The sequence below is a fragment of the Falco cherrug genome, chromosome 9 (assembly GCF_023634085.1).
Source record: "Falco cherrug isolate bFalChe1 chromosome 9, bFalChe1.pri, whole genome shotgun sequence".
NCBI classification, from domain to species: Eukaryota; Metazoa; Chordata; class Aves; order Falconiformes; family Falconidae; genus Falco; species Falco cherrug.
Window position 1 is genome coordinate 27,773,389 of NC_073705.1, and position 22,988 is coordinate 27,796,376.

The 22,988-nt window shown below is 50.9% G+C and overlaps 1 protein-coding gene across 3 annotated transcripts; it reads left to right on the forward strand.

Moving 5' to 3' along the window:
- Positions 1-20: 20 nt before the first annotated feature.
- On the forward strand, positions 21-14,200 carry C9H10orf95 (chromosome 9 C10orf95 homolog). 3 transcript variants are annotated; one of them, XM_027802529.2, is made up of 2 exons: positions 21-1,144; positions 12,589-14,200. In XM_027802529.2, the coding sequence occupies exon 2, from the start codon at positions 12,652-12,654 to the stop codon at positions 13,327-13,329; it is 678 nt and encodes a 225-aa protein (XP_027658330.1). In that variant the 5' UTR covers positions 21-1,144; positions 12,589-12,651; the 3' UTR covers positions 13,330-14,200. The 3 variants fall into 3 exon arrangements, with proteins under 3 accessions (XP_027658330.1, XP_055575684.1, XP_055575685.1); XM_055719709.1 differs by lacking the exon at positions 21-1,144 and adding an exon at positions 3,918-4,047; XM_055719710.1 differs by lacking the exon at positions 21-1,144 and adding an exon at positions 7,748-7,817.
- Positions 14,201-22,988: the final 8,788 nt, after the last annotated feature.

Below are 22,988 nucleotides of genomic sequence, written 5' to 3' on the forward strand. Positions count from 1 at the left end.
GCGTCCTGGCAAGCGAAGCCGCCCCCTCCCGGCCGCCATCTCGCGTGAGGTCACCTCGCGGGGAAGCAGCTGAACACCGCCCCGGTGCCCTCCGCCGCCTCGTTTGCATTAGCCCCGCCCCGCCTGCCAGGTGGCGCGGCAGGGGCGGGCTCGCTGCGACCCTTCTAGCCGGAGCGGGCTGGCTGCTCTATGATCTACCCGGCTCGCGGGGCGCCCGTCGCCATAGGAACGTTGGCGGGCCCGGGGCAGCCGGTCGGCCGGGCCAGGCCGGACCCTCACCACCCACGCCAAGGCGGGCAGCGAAGGTGCCCGGCAGTGGACAGACTGCTGTGGGGCCTGACAGCCCGCTCACCGGCATCGCGGGGCCGGAGGAGAGCGGCGCTGGGAAGCCCGAGGTGCCCGCCGGGGGAGGTAGCTGGGCGCTGGGCTTGTGGCGCCTTTTCACCTTAAACACCTCGAACTGCTCCGAGGGAGCCTCAAAAGAGCGTTGTGCCAAGCTGCAAAATGACTAAGGAAGCAAAACGATGAATGTGGTAACACAGGGGGCAGGTAGTCTTCCCCCTAATCCATCAAATGCCATGCTTGTCTCCCAGGCCATAGTCATCAGCTACTTACACTTTTCTCCCAGGATTTGTTTACGTTACATCCCATATAGTTCAAAAATAGAGACTGTTGTTGTCCTTTAAGCGCTCTCTTTGGACCTTTCTCTCAAAGAAATAACTCCTGTTTTCAGCATATTTATCGCCTTCCACCTCTTACCACGACAGTTGTTCTCATCCAAGTATTCACTAACTTCATCAGGGAAAACTGAGGCAAAAGCCAGTTCTTATGTTCAGAAAAGGATCATTCCACCCTACTGATACCGGAGGAATTTTACTAGTGTGCTTAACTGTAAATGTTGCAGCTATGTATCCATGACATGGCCTAGATGCACAACACCGTATTAGGTAGTTCAGCTACTAGTAGAATACTGCACTGTATAGTTTAGCTACTAAGTAGAACAGAACCTGTCTGAAACCAAGACATGAGCCCAGAGTGCTGAACCAGAGCCAGAAGAAGGTGATGAAAAGAAGAGGATAAAGAAGATGAAGATGTCCCAAATAACCACCAGAGGACCTCCGACCCGTTAGGCCACACATGCATAGTAAGAGTGTAGATACGATAAGTAGTTCATGGAACTGTAATGCATATGCTAATAGTTTCTCAGAAATGTCATTAATATGTATAGATTTGCCACATAAAGATAAACAGTGAACAAAGCTGATGTGCACAGTGGACAGAACTTATGCCCTGTGCATCCAGCACTGAAAATAAAAAATGGCTGCATTCTAACACTCTTAACTGGGTACTAGAGAGTTTTGTCTCTCATTTTTTGGTATCAGTACTACCTCCTCATGTTTTTGTGTATTAGACTTACTAATGGCTTCCTACATTGGTCATTTTTATAAGTCCATAGAACAGGTTTTATAATTAAAGAGTGATTTGTAGGTATTTAACATCAGCGATTGAAATTACCTGCAGCAGAGCAAAGCACTAAGCATCCCTAAGGAGTGTGCTCTGCTGCAGCAGCTGTGCTGAGCAATGATGAACTGACCTTGCAGATCCTGTCACCCTTTTTAAAACTGGGTGGGGATTTGTATCTGTAAAGGCTCGTAATGGTGCAGGTGTTTACAATAAGGTAATGCTGATGGGAGCCATTTGTATGGCTTCTTAAGTACAACCTACTGAATAAGCCACAAATACTAGCTTTGCTGTTGGTAGCTGAGTATGAGCAAGGAGTTTATGGGACTAAAACAAAGAAGCAGTAGGGTTTGTTTCTGAAGTACTCTGTGGTGGGCTACTTTAAAGTTTACAAGTTTTCTTTAAGTGTTAAAAACAGCATTTTGCTGCTTTGAGAAACAGCCTGAAGTTTTGGTGAGTGTTTTTGAGGTTTTTCTGGGCTGGCTTAGCATGCTGACTTTAGCTGTTCTTTTACCTGTGCCTTTCATCCTTGCGATGCCTAAGTCTTTACGTTCAAGTTCTATTTTTTCTCTATAAGGCAATCTGACTAGCTAAGACATGGACCTTTTACTAGCTTTAGTATTCTTGTCTGTGGGCAGTTGGACTTAAAGTTCCCTGTTTGAACATGCAATGTAATTGCTGAAAGAATGAGCTGCCTGTTGTTTTTCTTGACTACAAGGGCATGTTCAGACAGGTAACTGCAGCCCTGGCTACTACAGGAAAGCCTCTGCAAGGTGTAATTTGGTATCTTAGTGCATCTCCTAGCTCTGCTGATGTCACCAAGATACATCAGTGAAAAGAAACGGTAGAAAGCATGTTACCTTCTTAAGATCATGTTGTGTATCCTGTTCCTCCTTACTCCTCAGTTAAGTGAAGGCATCATCTTCATTGGCTTTCCCTGTGATGTGAGTACATGCACACCAAACAAATGTCCGTTTTCTGCACTTATGACTAAAGACTGGTTATGCTGTAATGTTTTACTAGCTACAGTAGCAAAGCAATACTAGTGCTAGCTTAAATGTTTGTAGTAGCAATGTACAACTGAGGTATTTTGCACTCTGCTTGGCTTTTTGAAAACACCAGTACTTAAATCCCTCTGGAGGTGGTGTCTTCTTCACCCTGGCATATCTGCTGTCTTATGTAATAGATGTGAGTCCACGTATAGCATGCTGATTCATGTCAGCTGTAGCCTGTAACTTTTTCCTAGAATCACCTGTTTGTGAGAGATACTAATGTAAATTGTTATTGTTGTGTGATGATAGGTTTTAAACTTTTAGTTCAGAAAAAAATGGCATAGAAAGGCTTCTCTGAGTGATTGTGTTCTTGGAAATACAAGATTGCCTTTTGAGTCCCATTTAAAAAGAAAAATCAATAGCGTTATTTGTGAGCTATGTTCTGTATTGTCTAAAGACCATAACAGAAGGTAGTTCTATTTTTTTAACTTATTACAGAGTTATAGATCAGCAGATGCTGCAGCTGTTTGCCGTGAGGGATGCAACAAGAGCGGTATTTCCATGGGTAATTCTAGCTCAGATGGTTGAACTTAAGCTAGAAATAATGTGTATTGCTGTTATATCAGAAAACATTCCTTTTACGCTAAAGGAATGATATATAATATAACCCCAAAGTCGGGATAATCTCTTTCCCACCCTGTCACAGTGTTTGGGGTGTTTATCCCATGGGAAGTGCATAAGAAGTTATGCCTTCCTCACTTCTAAACATGCATCCTTGTTGCAGGATGCACCGGAATGGGACACAAGTGTATTTTAAACGCAAGTAGCTAAAATGCAAATGTTTGCTGTGGCGTTGGATGCTAGTGTGTGTCAACAGAGCAAACCCACTGTAGGCATGAAGTCTCTCTGGAGAACCAGGCTATGTAACCAGCTAAGGCCTTTGCAGAACACCAGGAGACTCTCCCAAGAGCACTTCAAGGGCAAAGACTTCTATTCAAGCAGTTGAAGAGAGTGGGATGCTGTGAAAGCACAAAAACAGTGTGCAAAACGTGTTGCTCTGCCATGTGCAAACTTGTGCAAGATAAGAAAGTGCCTGTATGTAACTAGAGCTGGGCAGAGGAATCAAGGCTAAGGTAGAATGTTTTGTCTTGGAGTGTGTGAAGTAAGCAATGCATAACCAGGAGGAAACAGATAACTATAGGGTGTCTGAAGCAGCTCTTGCAGGGTAGAACCTTGCAAGGCTATCCACACCATAGCAGTAGTAACAGGTAAGGCGGAGATTGCCTAGGTAATGGTATCAGAAACACCAGACTTGGTTATGGATGTAGCAAAACTGAGACCAATAGGGAAGAAGTAATTAGGGTTGGATTGTCTATTTGGGAGGAGACTGGAGGAAGGGAGGCATGAGCATGGGAAAAAAAAAAGTGCATCTTGAAATGAAAGAGTAAGATAGGAAATGAGACGAAAGAATGAAAGTGGGAGCAGCTGACTGCAGGAGTGCAGACATCCACTGATGGTAGTGAAGCCTGAGGACCCGGATCCACTGGGATGCTGGAAAGATGCTCTGTAGACAACCTGCTGGACTCTCCATCAGGTCTGTGTTGGAAAGACTTGGTGTGGGAGGGCAGAGCAAAGAGGGATGAGCTTGCACCCTAGTATTAAGTGGTATGGGAGGGAAAGGTGACACACCTGTAACTCAGTAGCAGTTTTGTGTGGTTCATAAGACTTGATTAGTAGCTTCATAGTCATGCACAAAATGATACAAATAACGATGAGATACTAGTGGTGTGTTAATGAGGTTATTGATCATTCAGTTGACCTATTGGTGTGATTGATTGATAAGTTAGTCTGAGTCAGTTGTCTCAAGACTGCAATCTGAAGGGGAACAGCTGGGTGGGGGAAGTGACAGCTGGGGGCTGGTCTGGGATCTCCTATTTGGAAGCTTGAGCTAACTGATACTGAGATTTCTTTAAAGAGTGTGTGTGGATAGCGGTGATGGATATCAGATGAACTGTTAAGTGAGAGTAGGAGTGGGTCTGGTTGTGCAGGCTGTGTTTAAACACGGAGGGGGATCCTTGGGACTCTAAATGCTATGAAGTGCAGATTAAAATATGCTTGATTATTGAAAAAAGTAGCGCCTGGGTGTAGAGCTATGTCTGGAAAAGGGTTTGTGTGAGGAAAAAGGTGGTGGCTGTTTGTATGAGGAAAAAGGGCTGACTGGGATCCTGAGACATGGGGCACAGATTTGAACCTCTGGTGAGGTTCTGATGTGAAGGGTGCCTACAGCGGTTGCTAGGAAGAAAACACTGATGGTGGGAGCTTTAATACAGCAGAAGTTAGGCCATGCTGAAAGGGGGGCATATCGAGGAAGGAGAAAGCTTGGAGCGTGTCCAAAATCTAGACTGTGGTGCAGCAGACGGGGAGAGGCTGAAGGGGTGACAGTGTCAGAATTACCTTGGCAAGAGGCAGGGGTGGCTTCCAAAGACTTTCCTGCTGATGCAGTGTCCCTGCGGTAACACTCACCATGTTTTATTCTTGGCAATGCAGCTGTTTTAGACCTGCAGTGATATCCAGCAGCTGCAGTGAGAATAGGAGTGGCTGCTCCAAACCTCTCTGTCAGCACTGAGTTGTATTTTGACCACTATTTGAACAATTATGCAAGGGGGTGGTTTTTAGATCATCAGAGTCAAGTAAAGACTTGCTTTGCAATAGCTAGGGCTTTTCCTGGTGTTTTGACCTCGTACAGAGTCTGGGCTTTGCACAGACTTCAGAAATAAATGCCAGACCCATGCTAGATTTCAGCGCTTTCTGGGAATGCTGCTTTGAATAGCTGAAACAGATATACTCCCTCTTCAGAGGGCCTATATAAGGGGTGACTGACTGTAATAAGCATTAACTGCTACTTCTGCAGTTACCAGTGCCAGCTGGAGCTCTTTTCTTCATGATGCACTAGTAACAGCAGAGTTCAGAGGGAGAAGGATGAGGACTGGAGTCTTCTGGCTTAAACTAAATCCTTCCTCTTGGCTGAGCCGAAGGGGTTGTTCATGGTGCAAGACCCAGGAGTAATTCTGAGCCCACCTCTTGGAGGGGAGCATCAAGTGTGGTACGTTTTGTATGAATGTTCTCTCATTAAGGTGGCAGCTTGTTCTTCCCATGGGGAGGGAGTTGGTGTGTCTGAGGTCCTCTAGGCTGGCCATCCCAAAAGGAACTCTGATATCAGCTGCGCTCATGGTATCTTTTCACTTGGCTTAAGCAGCTGTAAGAATTTGGATAGTGAAGTAGCTGCTGATGGAAAGGTCCCTTCTGTGGTGTGGGAGGAAGAACTGGGGGAGCTCCTCAGACTGGATGAGTGGTGTGGGAAGGAGAGGAGGCTGCTTGCTGGCCTTCCTCCAGTGCCAGTTGCTCCTCTGGCACATTGAGTGATACAAACAACCTTCTTCCTGGCTGAAGAGCCTTGTAGACCAGCATTTTTTGCATTCTGCAAAGCCTACATACAGGTGCCCTGCCACTCAGGGCTGTTCCAGGCTCCTCAACTCTGCTCACAGAGCTAAATTTTTTGTTAGACAGCTTCAGAGATTAGTGGGTGAAGGAACTGGCCCAGTCTAGAAACTTGTCCTGCTGCCAAAGTGAGGGTGTCACCACTTAGCTGCTGCTTCTGTCCAGCTCTGCACCCCAGGGGCAAGTAGGGTGGCCCACAGCCATCTCCATCTGTCTGCTGCCCTGTGCTGCTGCTTTCTTTGATTCCATCAAAATTGCTTTTGTATTTACCTTTTACTAAAAACATACAAAACTATCTGGGTTGGTGGAGTTTTCCTGTTCCTACTAATCTCTCTCTCAAACCCTTTCCACCTTGTAGCTTTACCGCTCTATGGAGAGCCATTAAGCTTTCATTCAAAGTACTCTTCTCTGCAAAGATCTTTTCTTTCTCATGGCTATTTTCAAGGAGCTTTCAGTATGGGTTATCTTCCTTTATACTGCTAGACAGCACAAGGGAGCATGGCAAATAGCCTCACCCCTTTCTGAGAAGCAGAGGCTGCATACTCTGCCTCACCAAACTTTCAGTCTAGAGCGACCTAATAGAGGATCAGTGTAAGGAGACACTGGTATGTAATAGCTGTCCAGCTCCCAGTATGCAGTGCCAGCTCTGCCTGTAGGAAGCAGGTAATGGCGCTCCATGCACTGTGGCTTTACAGAAAACTAATTGCATACAGAAATCGGTGACCATGGTGACACTCGGGGCTCAAGACTGAAGCAGAAATGCTCCTCCTGAGCTGGCCTGCTGTGGGAGCTGGTAGGGTGCTGCCCTCAATCACACTGTGCTCTGTGCTGCTGGAGGAGTCACAGGGGTGCAGTGGGTGAGCAGCAGTGGGGCAGAAATGGCCCCATTTCACCTCAGCCCACCACACAGCACTTTCTCTTTTTTTTTTTTTTTTTTTAGATGCCATGAGAGCTTGTCTCTTCCAAGAAGTCAGGCCTCCCCTGAGGTTGTAGTGGGCTTTGCCCAGCAAATGGGAGGCTGGACCCATTCTCTGCAGTCCTGGTCTGTCTTGCTGAGATTTGGCTACTGCCTTGTGGCACCTTGTACTAGGCATAATGTAGTAACCTCTTGTGGAAGTATTTAACACTCCTTGGAGTGCTTTGCTAGGACAGTGTGGGTTTGCTCTCTTCTTGGAGAGTACAGCAAAAATTCATGGTGCTGTATTATCTTGGGGGTGTAGAGGTGGGTGAAAAATCCAAAAGTGCTTCCATGATTAAGAATCTGCTCCCCTAGATAAAAATTAAGGCCTGAAAGGATCCAGATTGTAATGAGCTATTGCACTTTCCTTGAATTCCTGTGTTGTTGCCAGGCTCATCTGGCTGAGAGAAAGCATCCCCTTAAGGAAGTCAGCCAAGTGCCACTGTCCTAAGGATCAGTACTGGTGGCAGAGGATCAAAGCTATTGTGTTGTACAGCTCTCCCACCTCCCCAAGAAGCATAAGCATGTGGGACTCTGACAACAGAACTGTGAAAGACAAACCTTAGCTTGATGAGTATGTTCCGTTTTAACCTCTCTCTTCCAGAAGAGTCCTTGAAGTTTCGGTTTTTTCCAAGGGAGGACCTTGCCAAGGCCTTGTCAGATGGCAACAGTTTTGCAGTATCTGTTCAAAATGGGGAGACTAACTGGAAATAACTCATGACTTCTTCATCCCCTTGTTTAGGGGAAAATACTGCTTTTGCAGTATTCATCCCTGTCTGTCTGGGAGTTGCTACAGAGCAATGGCAACAGACCTGTGGTTTTTGTGGGGTGGGGAGAAGAACAGGGCAGGAAGAAAGCCAGAAAGAAGAGTCTGAGAGTTTGGGTGCTGGAACAGTAGAGAGGAAAAGGTAACTTAACAGGATCTCCCCATTCTCTTTGTTTGGGAGCTGATCATAGGGCAATGGCATGAGGCCAGAATAGTCTTGGCCATCTATTTTACTCAGTCTCAACCATGTTCTCTCCTGTGGGTTCAATGTCTCTGCAGTTGTGTTGGCTTTCAGTATGCTGGAACTGTTGGTCTTTGTGAAACAGAGATAGGTATGTCTGGCTACCTGTCCAGACATATCAGAAATACTTGCACGACTTCTGCATGTTGGATACTGTGGTACATCTTGTATGTTGGTCTGTGCCCATGCTACAGTCAGGCTTGTTTTAAAATCTCTCGTAGAGTATGTGCAGTCTGGCGTAGACTTGAATATTCACACTTTGCTCTGTTTTCTTCAGCTCACAGTGTTTTTTGTGCTCCATGAGTAGCTGAACAGAAAGCTCCCCAAATGCTAAGCTAGCCTGTGTGACAGTAAAGCTCCACGTATCTGAGACATGTGCAGCAAAACCATGTTATTCTGTAATGCTGGCAAGGTGATTTCTGCTGCTTTAGATGCTAGAAAAGCCCTACCAGCCTTGGGCATTTCTGTATTAACTAGTGGTGGATTCATCACCTGTAGTAACTGCATAATAGCAGTGAAACAGGATCTCTTTTATACTTGAGCTGTCAAGTGTACTCTCTGGTTTTGTGTTGCAAACATTGCTTGATTGCTCCATAGCAACTCTGTCTGGGTCAGCTGGTGCTGTATCAAGTATTTTTGGAGCTGTGGTGTCAGTCTCCTTGACCTGCACCAAGATGTGTGAGGAGAGAAGCCCTGCCAGATGGCTGGGCAGTAGGCGAGGGAATTGCTGGAGTAGGCTCTGGCAAGCCTCGGAAGAGTCTGAGGTATCATGTTCTCACCAAGCAGAGATGACTGTCTCATTTCAGCTGGCTGTGACCTTCTTAGGAGCTTTTTTCTTTTTTTTTTTTAACCCTTTTTCAGCAAGGTCAAAACTGCTGGAAAGGCTTGAAGGGAGAGGCTGGCTTGTTTCTTGCTGTGGCCTTTCTTACTGGGTTGGCTGCTTGGAGCTGTAGTCGCCAGCTGGGAGCAACCAGTGCCCTGGCTAGGGTGGCTTGGCTCTCAGGCACAGCAATGGTGCCCACACACCCACTCTTTCAGTCTGTGCCACCAACAAGCTGGTGTATATTGATGACTGTCAGTGGATCTCAGGACCGGGGAGGCATTTAGGAGAGCTCAGCTCAAGCTTTAAGGACTGTTTTGCCCTTTTCTGTTCAGGACATCCAGGTGCCAAGCAACAGATGAGGTGATTTTTCCCACATGACATAGTAGAGCTTGAAACTGGAGCAAGGGAAGAAAGTGGGTGGTAGCCTGAAGAGACAGGTCAGCCAGGATCCCCTCTCTGCTTCTAGTCTGACAGCTGCTCGTGGAGAGAGAGATGGAGGCTGTTGGATGTTTACCTCCAAAGCCAGGGCAGCCTCTGGCTGCTGGCACTGGAGAGACAAGAAGTAGGCGCTGATGAAGAGGAAAGGGAGAAGAGATAGGGTTGGACCCTTTCCTCAAGGGGTATCACTAGGTAATGTTGATGGCTGGGGGTTGGTTTTCTTAAGCATCTGGCTTTTGATGCTTTCCAGCCATCAGATGGCCTAACAGAAGATCACCCTCCTGGCAAACCCAGTTTTCCCTGAAGCACTGCCTGTTCTCACTTCCCAGTAAGCTTGATAAGGCAAGGATCAGGCAAGCTGGTACCGATGCTGTCAAAACCCTTTCCTGCTGTAGACTTGCATTTGTCACACTCTAGCTCGGCTCTACAGAGTCCAGCAAGGCTTTGGTCCAGCTGTGGTCTCCCAATGCCTGCCTCTGGAAGCCGAAGCAGCCTGAAGGTCGATATGAACAACAAGCACTGGTGTAATTCTGGTGTGAACCATGTTGTCAGTCCCTGGGAGCACACACAAGGCTGCAGCTCTGGAGGGGCAGGGCAGAAGCCTTGTGCCTCCTGCATAGCAAAACCTTGTTGCAACACACCTAATGATTCAGAGCGGCATAGTGCCCTGCAAGCCAGGAACTGGGATTCAGCCCCTTGTGCTTGAGAAGGTAAGCCAGTGTCAGGGCAATCCTGAGAGCTCTGGTGCTCAGGCACAGGGGGAGAGCTCTGTGCTGGGGAGCTGGTGGGGACAGGGCAGCACCAGGCAGCTGTGCAGCAGAGCCTGGGAAAGGCAAAGCCAGTTGGAGCCCAGCCACCAAGCCAAGGCTCACCCTGCCGGACTGCCAGCTTCCTCCCGGTCTCTGAAGTATTGTCTACGCTGTGTCAGCTGTCAACACTCTCCTCCTGGGTGATCTGTTTCCAGGGGAATGTCTTCACTTCTGTTGTTGTGTGTGACAGTGTCGGCCTGGCGTGTTCCCGGCCCTGCTTAATCCGCATCTCGTCCCATCCCTCTGTCCCTCATCCCCCCTCCCTGCTATCTCTTCAGTTTGCTTCCTCTTCTGGGCCATCGTGCCTGGCTGAGCCACCAGCTTGTTCCCCTTATCTTTCTCCAGTGCAAAATCAAAGCAATTAATAGCTCTGCTCAGGCTGCCTCAGTGCTAAAACCTGAGTGATTGAGACAGCCTATTGCCCCTTCTGTGACTACAGGGAAGAGTTGGGAGCACTGATGCTGCCAGCTGAAGCACAAGGTGCTACAGCAAATGGTAGATGGGCTGGCCATCTGTAGCTTTTGCGTGAGGGCAGGTCATCAACTAGATAACAGCTTCTCCAGAGCTGTCCTAAACTGGCATGAAGCAGCACACTGATGCAGCAGCAGAGGTAAAAGCTGGGTTTGCTTTGTTCCACTCAATGGATGCAACAGCTGCATGTTCTTTGTGGAGACCACTTACTCTGAAACACAAAGGATCCATGGAAATGATCCTGTGGATCTCAATAGGGATGTGGGGTTGAAGTGGATTAAAACAGGCACTTAGCCTCTTCTTAAAAACTAGTCTGTCTATTCAATTTATCCACCTCATGCTGCCATTGATATATAATACCCCTCTGGATTTTTGTGGTGGTTCTGAGCAAGTTAGGCAGGCAGGGTGTTTGGGAACTAGCTTTTTGTGTCCTTTCAATAAAGGTCTAATTAATTATGCTTAAACAGGATGCAGTGGTGCCCCTTGCTGCAGGGGGCTCAGCTCTAAATCTCTTTAGTGGCCAGGCAAACTTGGGAAGAAATGTTCAGGAGCTCTTGGGCACAGAGAGGCACTCAGCCCTGACCTTGCCTGGTGAGTGCCTGAGAGCTATGCTGTATGTTGGAACCTGGGCTAAATGCAGGAAATGGCACAGTGCCTGCTCTCCTCCTCCCCACCTGCTAGGGAGCTGGGGGGACCTCGGCCAAACCTATTCAAGCTTGCTTGCTTTATTTTGCTTGAAGCTGTTCAAGCCTTTTTTGTAATGGCCTTAAGTGAAGTAGGTTGTGAACTTTCCCCCCTCTTCACCCTTTCTTTTTCCTCCTGTTTGTGGAGGTGATGGTTATGATGCGGTTTGGCTCCTATGCTGCAAATCTTGGTTAAGGGTACTGCCTGGTCTTGTCTGAATCTAGTGCTGTTCACCTGTGCAGGGGGTAGACTTCTAGCTCTGCACCCATGGCAAAAGCAGGCTTGACCTAGTGCAGATTACAAACCTCAAGGGACAGGAACAACTTGTGCTGGCTGAAAAAATAAAAACCTTCATTGTGTAGTACCCAGCATTGCTTGTGACAGGCAAGTTTTTTTGGAGACTGCCAAATTTCCTGTTAAGCTGGAGGAAAGCACTGAACTGAGGGAAGAATTTCATCTTCTTGATCAACACTTGTGTGAGAGGCAGCTCTGTATTTAAGGCTGGAGCAAAAAGAGCCTACGGGATCTGAAGCTGGGGGCGGGAACCAAATGCAAAAAACTTGCTGCCTTTACTTTTCTGTGCATGATCTTTTCCTGTCTCTGGTAGTAAACTCTTTTTAAAAAAAACTCATGCTATGTACAGCTTCCTTTCCTGCCCTTGAGGAGAGGATAATGAGTCATGGTAGGACATAGCTTAATGCCCTAGAGTATGCTTGGATCATCTGGTGAGGGCAGGCTAGCAACAAATTCAGCTGTAGGTCAAAGTTGCTCAAGGTAAATGCATGCTTAAATATGAATGGTAACTACTGAGACCAAAATGAGATTCCTTTACACAAGAACTCATCAGAGGAAATGTAGATGTGCCTGGATCTTGCTCTAGAACAGTAGGCACAAGTCTTGCTTGCTTCTCAGAGTAGAAGCAGGGCTTTAGGAGCATGGGGAGAGTCAAGGACAGTTGAAGATTGTTTTTATCTCCTTGTCTGGACAGAATGGCACTGAAATAATTGCAGCAGAGCTGGGCTATGTCCTCTTTCTTTGCCTGCTTGCTTTATTTCTGGGCTTCTTTCACTTGTGCTTGCCTTCCCCGTTTTTATGCCTGCTCAAGGGTCTCTGGCTTTTTGCAATCTGTCTTGCTGCCTCTCAGCAGTACAAAGATGTGTCATGAGGATATGAGGCCACCTCTTCTACCCTCAGTGGTGTTTTTATGCCATATTGTTTCCATCCTAACTCTGAGGTCTGGGTGGGTTAAATGAGGAGTCCTGCTGAGCAGCTAAAAGGCAGTTACTGGCAATGTAGCTGTGTTTGTGGCCTGTTCCTGGGGCAGGAACATGTTCTGTTAATTTGTTGGTAGTTAGCTTACAGTGCTAGGCCTATTTCCTTATTCAACCTGGCTCTGGAATGTGTATAACCCATGTAAATCTTCTATCTTTCCCTCTTGCCCTCATAGCTTTTGAGACTCATCAACCACTCTGGAGAAACGTCCTTTATGTGAAACCCCAGCTCCTGTACCATGTACCAGTCTGGCTTTGTGCCACGGGAGTATTACCCAGCCATGATCCCACCTTCTGCCTGCACCTACGCACCGCTGCAGACTGGAAGAGCTGACGATGTGACCAGCTCTGTGATATTCCCTCCCATCCACATGCACAACTTCTACAGCCGACCCATCACCTTTGTGGTGGACCAGAACAGCTACCCTGACTATGTGGGAGGTCAGGTGGAGTATCATCATCTCTACAGTGCCTCTAATCCCTACTTCCGTCCATACTACACCTGGCACTCACCTCCCATGGTCCCCATTCCTTTCTACAATCCCTATGCCAACTATAATCCCTATGTTGCCTACCAGAGGTCAGATCAATATCGAGACATATGGCCAGAAGGCTTCATGATGAGAGGGGAGCTACAGTGGGGGAAGCTCAGAAAAGTGTTTGGACCAAGGAAAGACCTCCCAAAATTTGTAAAGGATGATCTCCGGAGGGTTTATGGCACCTACCCACGGACCAGCGTCTCCATAACCTACCGGAAAGGGGAGTTCTTGGTTAAGGGAGACCCCAAGGTAGGAGAGCAGGAATATGTAGTGGAAAAAGTCATCCAGCCAGCTCTGACCCCCAGTGCCAGCGAGGCAGATGATAATAGCAGTGAGGACCAGAACTGTAAGAAGAAGAAGAAGAAACTGAGATATTGATATAGTTAGTTACCCACTGGACAGATGGTCCAGAGCCCTTGTGGGAGCCTGTTGGCAGCTGCTCTTGGTGCAGCTGGAAAGCAGCATAAGCAAGCGATGCCACCATTCCTGTTAGCTTCTAACTGATCACCATCCTCCACAAGTTTACAGCAGCTTTACCCTATTTGATGCACAATGCACATCCTGTGAAGAAACCACATGGCACTTGTCTGTCTGTCGGATCAGCTCTTTGGTTCTGGTTTTGAAATGAACATTTGATTTCCACTGGTTTGGTTGAGTGGTCATGGTCTGGTGTGGGGATTTCCAGGCAGCCACCCTTGATTAGAGAAGATGGGCCTCTACCTACCCTGTCCAAGGGAAGGTCCTGGAAGCTGGCTCCCTTCCTGGCACTCAGTTAAGGAGACTAAAATGGGATTTCCTCCAGGCTGGGGGCAGTACAGGTCCCAGAGGAGAGAGGGGTTCTTGAGCACTGTGAAGAGCAATTGGCTGCATATCTTGTCACTGTTGTTTATGACCATATCGTTGTGCTTGATCACTGTGTGATGCCTGTACACAGGACTTCCCTGTGTGCTGTCAGAAGATCCTGGTGTCCCCATCCTCCTATGCTGGGTAACCTGGTGTTCAGTCCTTCTGGCCACATGTCCTTGTTGAAATTGCTGCTTGAAGCCCTGTTCTGGGTCTGACTCAGCTCTGGTTGGAGGTGCTGGCTCTCTGGCAAAGTTACTGGAAGTGTGTGAAGCACAGTACTGCCACAGCTTGGCCTTTTGGAAGGGTGGACTTCAGAGTTGTGCTGGAAACCTGGAGGGTTGTGAGGGGCTGGGTCTGACCTGCTTGCAAACTTCTTTCTTTTAAATTATTATAAATAAACAAAAAAAAACACATGCAAATGCTTGTATTCCTATTTTTTAGTTACCTGACAGCAGTGTCTCCTGCTGAAATCTGATCTGTCACCTTTTTGCAAAGTTAGGTATGACTTCTGACATGGTTCTTGCCCAGCTGTGGTGGGTTATTCTGCTTGGCAGTACCTTGTCTTGTTCCAGTTTGTTGCCTGATGGCTTCCTTTTTGCAGGTGAACAAGGACTTTGAGCATCCAAGAGAAAGAGGGGACCTGCTCTGTTCCCCCATAGCCCCCCCTGCTATGCCACATGGGAGAAAGGCCGCCTAATGCAGGAGGGAACTCTGTGTTCCCAACCTGCCTAGCAATGGAGAGGGCCTGTGAAGGTGAACTTGGAGGCTCTTGGTGGTTCTGGATTGCTATAAAGTCAAAGCAAGTGGATTTGTTTTTTTAATTAATGCAATAATTTTTGTTTGTTTAAGCAATTGCCGGAGTGTCTCAGCAACTATCTGGATTTCCCCTTCCACAATCAGCTTCTTGGAAATGGGTTAACTCTGTTGCCAAATAAAGCTGCGGGAGGACTGAACCAGAAAAACTGCTGCAGAAGCCTCAGAACAAGCTGATGCTCCTTGGCTGTGTTGCAAGTTGTGGTTGTGGGATGTACTGTATGGAGCAGAAAAGGCCTTCATTAACAACCAGTGGCTAATGAGATATGCCTTTGGTTACCCAGTACAGGAAAAATGCAGGGATTCCCGTCTTTTTTTATCATTATTATTGTTCTTCCTTATCTAAGCAGGGCATCCTGCCCAGGTAGAATGTGCAGTTAGAAGTTTGCTGTCCTGGCCTGTGGCAGCCTTGCTGCAGCACTGGCATTTGCACTCCCTGTCCTCCCAGCAGCAGCAGCTGCTCCTATAGGCAGTGGCTCACGCAGTGAACCTGAGGTTCATGCACTGGACCCTTATGCGGACAGTGCAGTGCTCTGATGGGGCGCTGGAAGGAGTTTCTTCCCCATCCCCTACAGCTGGCACAGGGCGCAGCTGGGCTGTCAGAGCTGGGTGCCACCTGCCATGGGAAGGGGCTGCTTTAGGTGAGATCCTGGAGCAGGTGCAAACCAGCTCTTCTAGGCAAGGTGAGGGGAAGCATGGGGTTTGCCCTACGGTGATGATTGGACGCTACATAAATTATTAGGACTTACATAATAATTTATCCTAAATGCCACTCCTCCAGCCCATAAATTCCTGGTGGCAGCTTTGTACCATGTTATAGTGGAAAATGTTCCCAAAACTCAGGGTAGGCAGCCAAGGTCTCCTAGAGGTAAACAATAGATGGGTGGAAGGACAGCCTGTTGCATCCACAAAAACTTTCTCCAAATTCCTGTCTCTGCTGGGGACATCTGCGGGGAGAGAGCGGGCATAACCCTTAACTTTACTCATCCTGTCCTGTTTATCTTTTCCAAAGTTTTGTTTGGTTTTGCTGCCCAGACTCTGAATAGGAGATTGCTGGGCACACCCAGGCTGTTGTTCTGACAAAGTATTTTTAGCGGAGGCTTACAATCGCATGCAGTACATCAGGAGGCAGAAACATATTTATTTTCTCAAGTGCCATTTCACTTTCAGACCGAAGAAAACATTTTGTAGTGGGCTTTTTTGTTCCCTTGAGGGAAAGCCTGCCACAATCAACGATTGCCTCAAGCAGGGCTCTGAACACAGGGTTTCCCATGGTGGCTGTAACTCACCTCCATTCCTACTCTGGTGCCTGTGCAGGAGCAAAGATTTTTACAGTTCTTGCAGGAACAGCTAACAGTTGCACTCTCTTCCTGAAGATTTGAGGCTCATTTGCTGCCCAGCTGCAGAACTGAATCCATAGGGCATTTTTGGAGGCTTTAACGCCTATGGAATTCAGTTCTCAGAGCCAAGCAGCCAGTGCGAGTCAGCTTCCCCTGGCCCCAGCCAGCTCCAGCTCCATCTGCAAGGGGGGAAAAATAGCACAGAGCTCATCATGTCACTGACACAGTGCAGGCACTGAGCTGACACAGATTTTTTGCAACTGGGAGCTCCTGCAAGGAGAGGACTCTGGCACCTCTTGCTCTCATCCCAGAAGCAGCACACGCAGCCACAGCTTTCCTTGGAAACTGCTCAAGTCAGCTGCTATTTTTTTCCACTGCTTCCACGTATCACCCTGTTGTTCAGAGCCACTGCAAAGCTTCAGGTCAGCCCTGAGCTCTGCAAACCTGCTGGAGCTGTAAGGGAAATACCATTTCTTCCAGTTGGGGCTGGTATTCAGAGGTGTGTTGGGAATCCCACCTACATATTCGCTCTGTGTGCAAGTGGTAACACATCCCTCACTCTAAACTGCTCTTCCTCTGCATGTGGATCTGAGAAAGGGGTGCAGTCATGCTGGGGTGGTGGGGCACTCCTGGGCACTGGCCCTCTCTTCCATTCATACTGAAACCAGTGCTCGTGGGAACCCCTTGAACTGGGAGGCAACAGTTGATGGATGGAAATAGTTTGTGCAGCAGGTGGTACTGCAGGTGGACCATGAGGTGCAGGGGACCTTGCCCATTTGGGACTGGGAAGGGACAGAGGGTAATCCTGCAGCTTAAAATGAAGCAGTGCAAGGCCTTTTGCAGGCAGCTCAGAGAGCAGATCCAGGGAGGGACTGGTCTTGGTATGGGCCAAGGTGGCGCATGCTGATGCATCCCACAACTACACATGCCCTTTGCTGCCCACTGCCCCTGCGCTCTGGTTTGGGCTGCAAAGCTCATGTGCGTAGAGGGGCAGACTCGGGGGGACACATGGGGACCCCTGTGAGCCGCTGTGGAGATTGCTGCCAGCAGATTTGGGCAGCCTCAGTCCTCAGCAGGAGTTCAAACCCATGAACTGAGCAGGTAGCTGAAAGGCAGGGAGAGGCTTTTTCTTGGCTTGGCAATAGTCTGACAGAGGTGTCACACACAGGTGTCACCACAGTTGTGGTGACAGTGGCTCAGGATGGCTTAGCCCTTTGCCCGTATGCTGGCAGTGCAGGAGGGGAGCCCTTGGGTCTGAAGGATCAGCAGAAGAGACGGGAAATGACACACACCACTTTGGAGCATGGGCAAAGATTTCAATGGGGGAAGCACCGAGCAACTGTCGGCGGGGAGCTAACTCCATGATTGCTCAACAGCTGGCCTGGAGCTCTATTTTAATCCATCTGTGGGGAATCCAAGTTCAGCTAGGGCAGTGTGAACTCACCATCCTGATGAATGCCCCGAAGGAGCCAAGTCTTGTTGCAAAAGCCATAGGGTCCCAGGCTGCAGGTCCCAGCGCCAGCACAGCCTGGGTAGCACATGCAGCGGTGCTGCAGGGGCTACCTGGAGGAGCAGAAGCAGAGGGAGATGGGGTAAAGCAGAGCCTTACACCAGGGTCATCCCACCCTGCAGCAGGTGGTCGGGGTCAAAGAAGTGGCTCAGGGACCTGGCTGTGCACCATGCTGTTTTTCAGACCATTAGCGAGTGGCAGAGAGGTTTCAATGGCTCTGAGCCCCGTGAGCTCAGAAAAGTGGGGTGATCTCCCCCTCCTCCTCCTCCCCCCACTCTGCAGGCAGGCTCCTGTGGCAGGGAGCAGGGCAGGAAGGCAGCCTGCCAGAGATGCTACAGCTATTTAAACACATGGAAATCCTTTGTGCTTCATTCTTTAAGCTGTACAACTCTTCTCCAAGGCATTTACCCCAAAAGACTTGAAGGATCACTGCTGTTCAAAGTGCCAGCTACCCACCTTCAGCCCTTGGCCACTGAGCAACCGATGCTTTCAGGAACTGAAAGGTGGAGGTGAGGGAAAAGCCTTCCTCCCCATCTTCCTCCGTGGTTTGCAAAGAAAGGGGAAGGGTTTCAAGCAAATAGGCAGGTGAGCAGGATGGGGGTCAACCCTGACAAACCCTCCCTGATGGTGCTCCGGGGTCATCCCCTTCCCTCACTCCATGGCCCCAGGGAAGTGACATGAGTGTGGGGGCTGCATGAGACAGCTCAGCAGTTGCCTGGCATGGGTCTTATGGGGGCTGGGACTGGGGCAGCCCCATCGCCCATGCATGGGGGGCAATTTGACCTGGGTGTGATGGGAAGCCCACGGGGGCCAGGCTGGGAAAGGAGGGCTCAAAATGCAAACTTGGACAAGCTCCAACTCTTCTTTCACTCCTGGCTGTTCCTGCAAGCAACGTCCCCATGACATGGCATCCACAGCACCCCTGGGATCCAGGGGCCCTGAGAGCAGGGAGTGACGTGGGCTCTCCCTGGGGCATGGCACTGCAGGCAGCCATGGGGTGCAGGAGGCTGTGACCCCCCTCCAGCGGTGCTGGGCTCCTGCTCCTGCACAGTGGGCAAAGGGATGGCTCTACCCAACCTCCTGCGTCTAGACCCATCCCTTCTTGTGAGAGTGGGTGTTTCCATGATGTTTTCAGGATGCTCGTGCAGGTTCCTATGCGCTGTGTGTGCTGGGCACATCTCCACCTCTGGGCTCTGTCTTTGCTCCTTGGCATTCCCATCTCCAGCTTTGCCCCACGTTCCTGCACCAGGCTGGGCTAGGGCTGGATTTGGCCCTGTGTCTTTGGGGGTATCCCTGGCCCCTGGTCTTCACTGGAGCAGGGTGCTGGGTAATGCCAGGGAGGGCAGGGAGGAATGGAGATGTGGGAGCCATCTGGGTGCTGGGTATTTTGTTGGTGTGGAGGTGCCCTGCCCTGGCTTGATCCTGTGTTTTCCCGAGGACCTGTCAGGATACAGCCCTGAGCTCAGCCCCAGGGAGGATTGCATCAGCCCAGCTGCCTGCTGTGCAGGTGGGGTGTTTGTAACCCCACTGCCTTTTGCCTTCCCTGACTCTGGAGCAGGATCCCATGGCACCCTGCACTACTTAAATCCTCCTCTCTGCCTGGCTTGGGACATACGGGATCCCCATGCTGGTTCTGGTACAACCTCTTCTGATGCTGGCTGTCCTGGGCTTGTCCTGCCTCTGGGAGAGCTCAGGATGTGAGAACCTGGTGTTGATCCCAGCAGCCAGGTGACAGCTTGTTGAAGCTGACAGATGTGCCCAGGAGTGGGTACCAGGGAAAAGATGGGCTCCAGCACAGAAGCCAAAAAGTTGAAAGCTCCTCAAGGCTCCTGATCTCAGCCCGAAAATGCTGGTGAGTTGAGAAATACCCCAGGCATGTGGGTGCCTAGTAGGACACTGCTGCTGCTGCTGCTGCTGCTGCTGCTGCTGCTGCTGCTGCTGCTGCTGTGGGGTTTTCTGTGTTGCAGTGAGTTAACCTGCAGCCCCTCACAGCCTCTGCTCCTGGGGCAAGAGGCTCCAAGGCCTCACAGCAGCAAGCAGCCAGCTGGGAGCTGGGGGCAGCCAGGCCCTGGAGGGGACCCATGGAGGCACCCATGGGCTCCTCGAGCTGCTGTGAGAGCCACCCCAGGGAGGCATCCCCCTAGCCCTGCGTATCCAGCACCCACCTCTCCATAGGCTGTGTGAGGCACACTTTGCCTTCCCTGCAAACTCCATTTCCTTTCTCTGCAATGCGTAGGGGAAATACTATCAGCAAAAACAAAATACCCGTGCTGAGCAGCCTGGCCTGTCCCTGGGAGGACAGCAGAGATGGCTGCAGGAGCACACTTCCCCACGGCAAGGCAAGTCGTTTTGGAGATGCTAATGTACGGCCAACCCCACCACCCAGACAGCAGCACCACAGCAGTGCAGCCCCATCCTTCACTCCTGGGGGAGGCAAAGCACAAGCAGCTGCTGCAGGAGGGGATGTGGCTGCCTGGCCAGGACCACCAGGTACCGCCACTGCTCGGCAGTTACCCATTTATTGCTTTACATGTCAAAAAAAGCAGCAATGCCCTCCTTTAGGTGTTATTAGCTAATTAGCCCAGGAGTTACGGATTAGCCAGGACATGTCTGGGGCCAAGCAGCAGAGTCGTGTGGGTGCTGCGCAGCCACCCGCACCACGCTGGCATGGTGGCCAGGGTGTTAATCCAGGGGGTTTCACTTTGTCTTCCCAGGAAGTCTGCAGGAACAGTTAGGTGCCTCCCACCCTTTAAAATACTAGCAAAATGAGTCCAATTTTGCAAATTGCCAAAAAAGCCAGGGATAGAAGTGAAGGTGCTCATGCCCCACGCGTGGGGTCTGGCATCTCCTTTCCCACTTCCCGCAGCCAGGAGTGAGTGCATTGCCATCGCCATGAGACGTCAGCGTGTCCCCGCTGAGAGCCACCCTCCGCAGCGCCTGGGCTGTGGCTCCTCGGGGAGAGCAGCAGCAAAGGGATCACCCCACACGCAGCCACACCGACCCCCTGCTCCGGCACAGACCCTCCCGCAGCGGCAGCGTGACCCCGGCACTCACCCAGCAGCTCCGGCTCCCGTTGAGGCGAGTCTGCGAGTCCTGGGGCCACAGGCACTGTTAAATATTGCAGCCGACTTACTCACTTCTCTTCCTGGACGGCAGTGTGCAGAGTTTCCACCCACTTCTTTCACCTTTGGTTTCCAGGCTTTCTGAGAAAAGGGGAAGCTGTGGGAGGGAGCGACCGGCATCCCTGTATCCCGTGCCAGAGCTGAGGCCCCCAGCAGCCTCAGCAGCCCAGGAAGGGGTGGATGCTGGAGAGGGGGCTGCTTTCCCAGGAAACTGCAGCATGCCCCGTGCTGGGCTGCAGCACCCTGTGACCCTTCTGGGTTGGGGGCATTTTCCTCCCCAGCCGAGCAGAGGGTGTGCCTGAGCGCTCCCTCCCTGGCACAGGCTGGAGGGTGACCGGCCGACTGGCTCAGTCTCCCTCTTTGGGAGAGACACCCCCCCCAGGACTCAGATGCATCCTGAACTCACCCTGCCAAAGCCCATCCACCTCCTCCTTTAACGCGGTGCCTCTGCAAGTGGTGCCAGCACCAGGGTTGGGGCCACCTCCACGCGGCTGACACCCGTGGTGAGTTCTGTCTGTCCTCAGCCTGCAGAGCCTCGCCAGCAGCAGGTGCTGCCTGTGGGCCTGGCAGCATTGCCGGCCAGCGCTCACTCAGCAGCGTGCCCATCGGCACCACAGGGGGCTGGTTGTCCTCCCCTGGGACATCGACAGATGATGCCCTCTGGGACATTATGGCTGGGCAGTTAGCCCCTGCAGGTACCACCGGCTCTGGTGGGGTAAGCACATCCCTTAAGGTCCCATTCACCAGCACTCTGTTCCCATCCTTTTCCCCCAGTGCCACTGAATGCCTGACCGTTGTTTTTGCTCAGAAATGATGTCAGGTCCCCTGGGGTTCCCCTCCGCTGGTGGTTTAGAAATGAGAGTCTGGGGCCCTGGTGCAGGCTGTGTCACTGAGCTGGTAGCAGGGCAAGTGCTGCTGCTCTTCCTGCACCACAGCGAACAAATCAATAAATAAATTGGCAAATAAATAGATAGTGGGATGGTGAGATGCCTTGGCATGTCTGTCTGCCTGCACCACCCTTGCCTGGGCTCGAGAGCTGCCCCGCAGGTTTAGGTAACATTTACAGAGTGGTTTTGTCTCTTGGGGTCTGCTGTGTGCTTCTGGGGCAGGAAGCACCTGGAAGGCTGCTCTGTGGAGGTGGCCAAGCTGGACCTGCAGATTTATCCACACAAGCCCCTAAACCAGCTGGCATCACCAGTTCGGGGCCTCGGGGTGTATTTTTGGGTGGCCACACGTGTGCTTGGCTGCATGCTCCAGCTCTGCGTGGCTGCTGCTCTCTGCCCCACATCTCCATCGCGGCAGGACCAGACGGGAACTTTGGCATGTGAATCAGTGAGCTGAAATATCTCCTATTTCTCAAGGCTGGGCCGCCCTCCCACCCGCAGCAGATCCCACCTGGGCATGACACTGCTTATGATCACCCACCACTCCCTCCCCAGAGCCATCGCCCCAGCTGCTGGGGTTCTCCTGGCTCTTTCCTCACTAGCAGCTGCCCAGCTGGCTGCTCAGCCTGCCCCAGAGCAGCGCTGCAGCATCGGGGCTGTGTCACTGATGTCCCCATCAGGGATAAGGTCTGGCCAAACCCCTCGTTCCTCCTCCTTGCTGGGTTTGAGTGCACTTTAATGACCTCAGACATCCCTCCAACTGCTGCTCCTGATGCCTTCCCTGGGATGAGGCTTGCCTCCAAAAGGGTTTTCACTCTTCCTAGTACCACAGCTGGCCCTAGCCACTGCTTTGTGCCACCCCCTTTGGCACGCAGGTGCCTCAGCCACCTGCACAGCTAGGCTGGCAGGGCTCTGCACGCCTCTGCCCGCCGAGAGGGGTCCGGCCGGTGTGCTTCTGACTTGGAAAAGTGCTGAGAAACAGGAGAAGCAGGCACAAGAGAGACACAAGAGGGGCAAACAAGGGGGCCACTGCAGGCCTGACACCAGGGGGATGGGCTGCAAGCAAGGCAGCAGGGCAGCTCTGACCCTGCATGGCTGGGAGGAAGAGGGTATGCAGCTTTACCAGCTCCTACTGTGCAGGCTGTGGGAAGAAGAAGAGGGGGAGGAAGAGGAGGAGGAGTGTGCTCGGAGTTGGGGTGACCACCCAGGTCCCAGTTTTTGTGGGTCTCCTGGGCAGAGGTGGGTGAGCAGAAGCAGATCCTGGGGCTCACCTTGCAGCGCATGGGACCCATCTCTTCCCTGTGACTAGAGCAGCCGAGACTCGACACCTTCCCCAGTTGCCATTTCTCCAGATTCCCCCTGTTTCCCCTCAGCTGAGGGCAGCGGGTGTGAGCAGGGAGCAGCCTGGCTCAGCTCCCTGCGGAAGCGCGGCAGCTCAGTGTTTATCGGGGGAAGCTGGAGCTTCCTGCAGCCTCGCTGGGCAGGCACGGGGGTTTCCCCTGGGGGGGTCCCATGGGGGGAC